Source organism: Triticum aestivum, unplaced genomic scaffold, assembly GCF_018294505.1.
Source record: "Triticum aestivum cultivar Chinese Spring unplaced genomic scaffold, IWGSC CS RefSeq v2.1 scaffold40779, whole genome shotgun sequence".
Lineage (NCBI taxonomy): Eukaryota > Viridiplantae > Streptophyta > Magnoliopsida > Poales > Poaceae > Triticum > Triticum aestivum.
In genome coordinates, this window is record NW_025229936.1 from 13,995 (window position 1) to 17,852 (window position 3,858).

General features: G+C 43.4%; 1 protein-coding gene and 1 long non-coding RNA gene across 2 annotated transcripts; both read right to left on the reverse strand.

Moving 5' to 3' along the window:
- Window positions 1-2,346: 2,346 nt before the first annotated feature.
- Window positions 2,347-2,763, reverse strand: LOC123175201 (uncharacterized). The gene is made up of 2 exons (XR_006487685.1): window positions 2,679-2,763; window positions 2,347-2,592 (listed from the first exon to the last, which is right to left on the reverse strand). It is a non-coding gene; the product is annotated as an uncharacterized lncRNA (long non-coding RNA).
- A 118-nt stretch (window positions 2,764-2,881) lies between these two features.
- On the reverse strand, window positions 2,882-3,852 carry LOC123175200 (uncharacterized). The gene is made up of 3 exons (XM_044590172.1): window positions 3,772-3,852; window positions 3,391-3,518; window positions 2,882-3,283 (listed from the first exon to the last, which is right to left on the reverse strand). Exons 1-3 carry the CDS (start codon window positions 3,801-3,803, stop codon window positions 3,027-3,029), a joined length of 417 nt encoding a protein of 138 aa, XP_044446107.1. The 5' UTR covers window positions 3,804-3,852; the 3' UTR covers window positions 2,882-3,026.
- Window positions 3,853-3,858: the final 6 nt, after the last annotated feature.

Consider the following 3,858-nt stretch of genomic DNA (forward strand, 5'->3'; position numbering starts at 1 on the left):
ATGACTTCATCCAGTCTAGCTAGAACGTGACTGTGATCATCACTGAAACTGCTGACATACCAAACGTCACGCTCTCTATCAAGCTTCAAAGTTATATGTGCATCACAGAAGCAACGAGTCTCCGCAATGAGCCTGCGGGTCCTGCCTTCCATTATACAAAATTTTGCATGTCGTTTCCCAGATCTCGCACACAGATACTTTCTCAAGAGCATAGTTCCCTCAGGACCTTTCGAATATTTCAGCGAGTCCTTTCTTACGCCGAAACCACACTCCTTAGCATACTGGTTATAGAAAATATAAACCTCTCCTAGTGACCTGAACATCTTCCTCATGACCTTTCAATGCCTGTCCAAGGAATCTTGCTGGTATTCATCAAATCCGATGTCAAAATTAAACAGATCATCAACAACATGCTCATCCTTTCCGCTAGGACCATCTACATCTCCCTGTAAATTAAGGCATCAAATCATATGTGACAGTCAGTTATTATTTTAATATGTAATGTATGTAAGTTTCAAAACTTACATTGCTGGAGCTGTCATCGTGAGATGCATCAACATGCGATTTGTCACTTTCATCGTCCACAAAATTCCTCACAAAGTCCCCACGCACATTTTTCAAAAATACATGTAGGCACTCATACTGTTAGTATGTCATTTCTTCTCCTATTTTTTTTAAACATTCCCGGAGTGCACTTTCAGCAAATGAAATCATCTATATCCATATCATCATCATTATCGTCATGTCGCTGCATAATGCAAAAATAACATGTAATTGTCCGTGCGGTTTATCGTATTTATTGTTTCTATCAAGATCACACTTACATTGCCACTCTAAGATTCATCGAAACTCATGTAGTTCTCCTCAGCAGGTTCATCCATATTCAGTGACGAGGTTCCGTTGTCGCCGTGTAATCATCGCCATCATAATCGCCCTCCTCCTCTATCTATACATGTTTAAGAAAATTCTAAGATCAATCGAACACCGTGTAACGTCATCCCTAAAATAAGTAGTTCATCAAGCACAACGACTATCGCACATAGGTTACTGTCGAACCAACCTCTTGCACGGCGGCGAGGATGTCAACTGGATCCATTTTGTCTGATGACGAACACGCTGACGGCGTGACGTTGCTGGCCGAACGAGGCAAGTGTCGACGGCGTCACGATGGTGCCCGGTGGTAGCAAGCGGAATCCGGGGAGGAAGGCGGCGCCGAAGAACACGGGTGGGCGGCCATCTTGGCGACGGCAAAGGAACGTGGCGGCAGCAGCAACGGCGCCGGGGCACGCGCGGCAGCTTCTTTGGGCGGCGACCCGAGCGACGTGGAGGGTGACGGTGACTACGAGACGGGGGCGACGTGGAGACGGCGTGGATGCATTCGGGGTTTAGGATTACGACGGCGGGCGTCGACGGCTCCCTTGACGTTTTTTTTTCATAACTGTCGACGCCAACGTGGAGACGTCGTGGGCGTACGGCGGCGACGTACAGCGACGCGTGCGGCATACGCGGGCGGGCGTACGGCGACGGGCGCGGCATACGCGGGCGGGCGTACGACGTCGCGCGCGGACGTACGACGTCGGGGGTATTCCTATACCCAATGTGAATGACCATCCTATCCATTATACGGTTTAGGGGGCGGGGGTTGTACCGAAGCACTCCCCAACAAATAAAAACCTTGGAATTCTGCAGAGGTTTATTTCAAGAGAGGTCTTGGCTGTAACAGATAGCAGCAAGAACATGCTAGGAAAATGCAGTTTTTGGAATTTCTATGGACTGAGCATCCGATTAAAGTATAGCTGTGAAGACGCAGACCGGAGGTTGCATTTCAAACTGAAGTCTAGATGATCAGCTTGGCATTGCACTGGAATCTCTTTTGTCTGCTACTGGTATACGCATGCATATCAATTAGAATGTTGAGTCGAGAACAAGAAAATTCAATGATTATCGAGGAACGACACGAAGCCTTCTTTCTCACACAAGTTAAATATCAACACCAGAGCTTTCTGAAACTTTGATCAAACCTATAATCTGAATAAAAATGCCAAAAGTGTGCTTTAATTTGAAACTTCAAACTTCCAATTGTTCTCAGATATGTATTGTATTAGTTTTTTAAAATTATGTAAAACATTTGCCATTGGAATGGACAGCGCACGGCAACACACATCTTCATGTTCTACTAATATTCTTTGTACGAACGAAGAATAGGAATTTCACAAGCAATGCGTTGTGTTTAGTGCAATAGTCACGCGAGAACAAAAGATCAGGCATCATTTGTGTTTCTAATTCTTACGGTAATTTCATACTGGCAATACTCCAAACACAAAAACTGCCACAAGCAACAACATATTTGGTGCACCAAGAAGTTATGGTTCATGCACTGAAATTCGTCTCAGCCCGGTCTAATTAAGAACAAGGGTAGTTGTGGGGGTAAAAAGGTAAACACTTCTCATTACAGTCCATAACAAATGATGCCTGATCTTTTGTTTCCTCTCCAGGAGTTCGGAACGGTTCTTCCAAGCAGAAGTACCGAATAAGTAATAGGCATCAGATACGATTTTTCAGCAATACGCCCACTTGCCACTCAAAGACAACCTATTTTCAAGAAGAAAAACATGGAGCAGAGTATAAGATATTTGACATGCAGAGTGATCCAAGATGCATGTGAGTTGGGCACCTACCAACAGCTTGATACAAGGATGTCCAGATTGTTGGATGCCACTCTTCCATCTTTCTTAAGAAACCAACACGGTCACTGATCTCTCGGTGTATACATCATCGAACAATAACACACATTAGAGAAACTCAATGGTATCTAGTACTACAAATCAATGGCATCTAGTGCAAATCCATGCTAACTAACACACCTGCACATTTTGTGGCACATTAAACTTCTTCCCCACATTCCGGCAGAGTCTGATATATTCCAATGGTTTGCTAGTGTCATATGTTGATTTAGTGTCATGGTTAATTATATCTTGCAACATCGACACAACAGATCCGTATGTGTCCCTCGGCCAAGTGACACCTCAGTTTTGAAGTGAAGTTTCAGTCTTGCTTATGTCTGCTTGAATTATTAACCTTAGGTACATATCCTTTTCATCATCATTCCAGAAATCAGGGTAACCTTCAAGAGTCGCACTCTCTGTCTGACTACCGATAAACTTATGCAAGGACTTTGTACCCTCACTTGGATTTAATCCCAAAACATTGTAACAGTGCACAAGGAGGTCCTTGACGTGTTGCCAGCTAGATTCAACTCTCGGTGTACCCGAATTTTTTCTGACTGCATGGTATGCATAACATAATTAAAACGTAAAGTACCAAATTGATCAATCAAAATGTACCAGCCAGATATAACAATAACGAATTGGCGGTAAGTGTACCACTTACCACCGGATAGCAAGACTTTCAGTGTAGGTTCACCATTACCACGCTGCTTGATATATAAATCGTCAGCACGGAGGTGCTCAAGATACAAATTCTGCCGCAGTACAAGGCTTACGAGGCCACAAACACCTCTGTGAATGAGTGTCCAAAAAAAGAGCTATGTAAACCAAGCAGTACTAGTTATTCAAAAAGGACTAGTAGATGGAAAAGAAATAATTCATCATGTGCCAAAGACTTCTCATTTGCAAAATTAATTCTTTTTGTAATGGCATGGAAGAACTCTAGTAGTACGCGACTTCATCAAGTGGAGCAGAAAAGGGAATATCAAATCAGTATTAAACAACAGATCAAGCAAGCTAGCTGATAGGGTAAAGAATGACTTACGTGACTATCATTTTCCTTAATATTGGGCTCATTCTCCCATCGGTAATGAGCTTTACTTGACGTGGAAAGGTCAGCCACTTCAAGAAT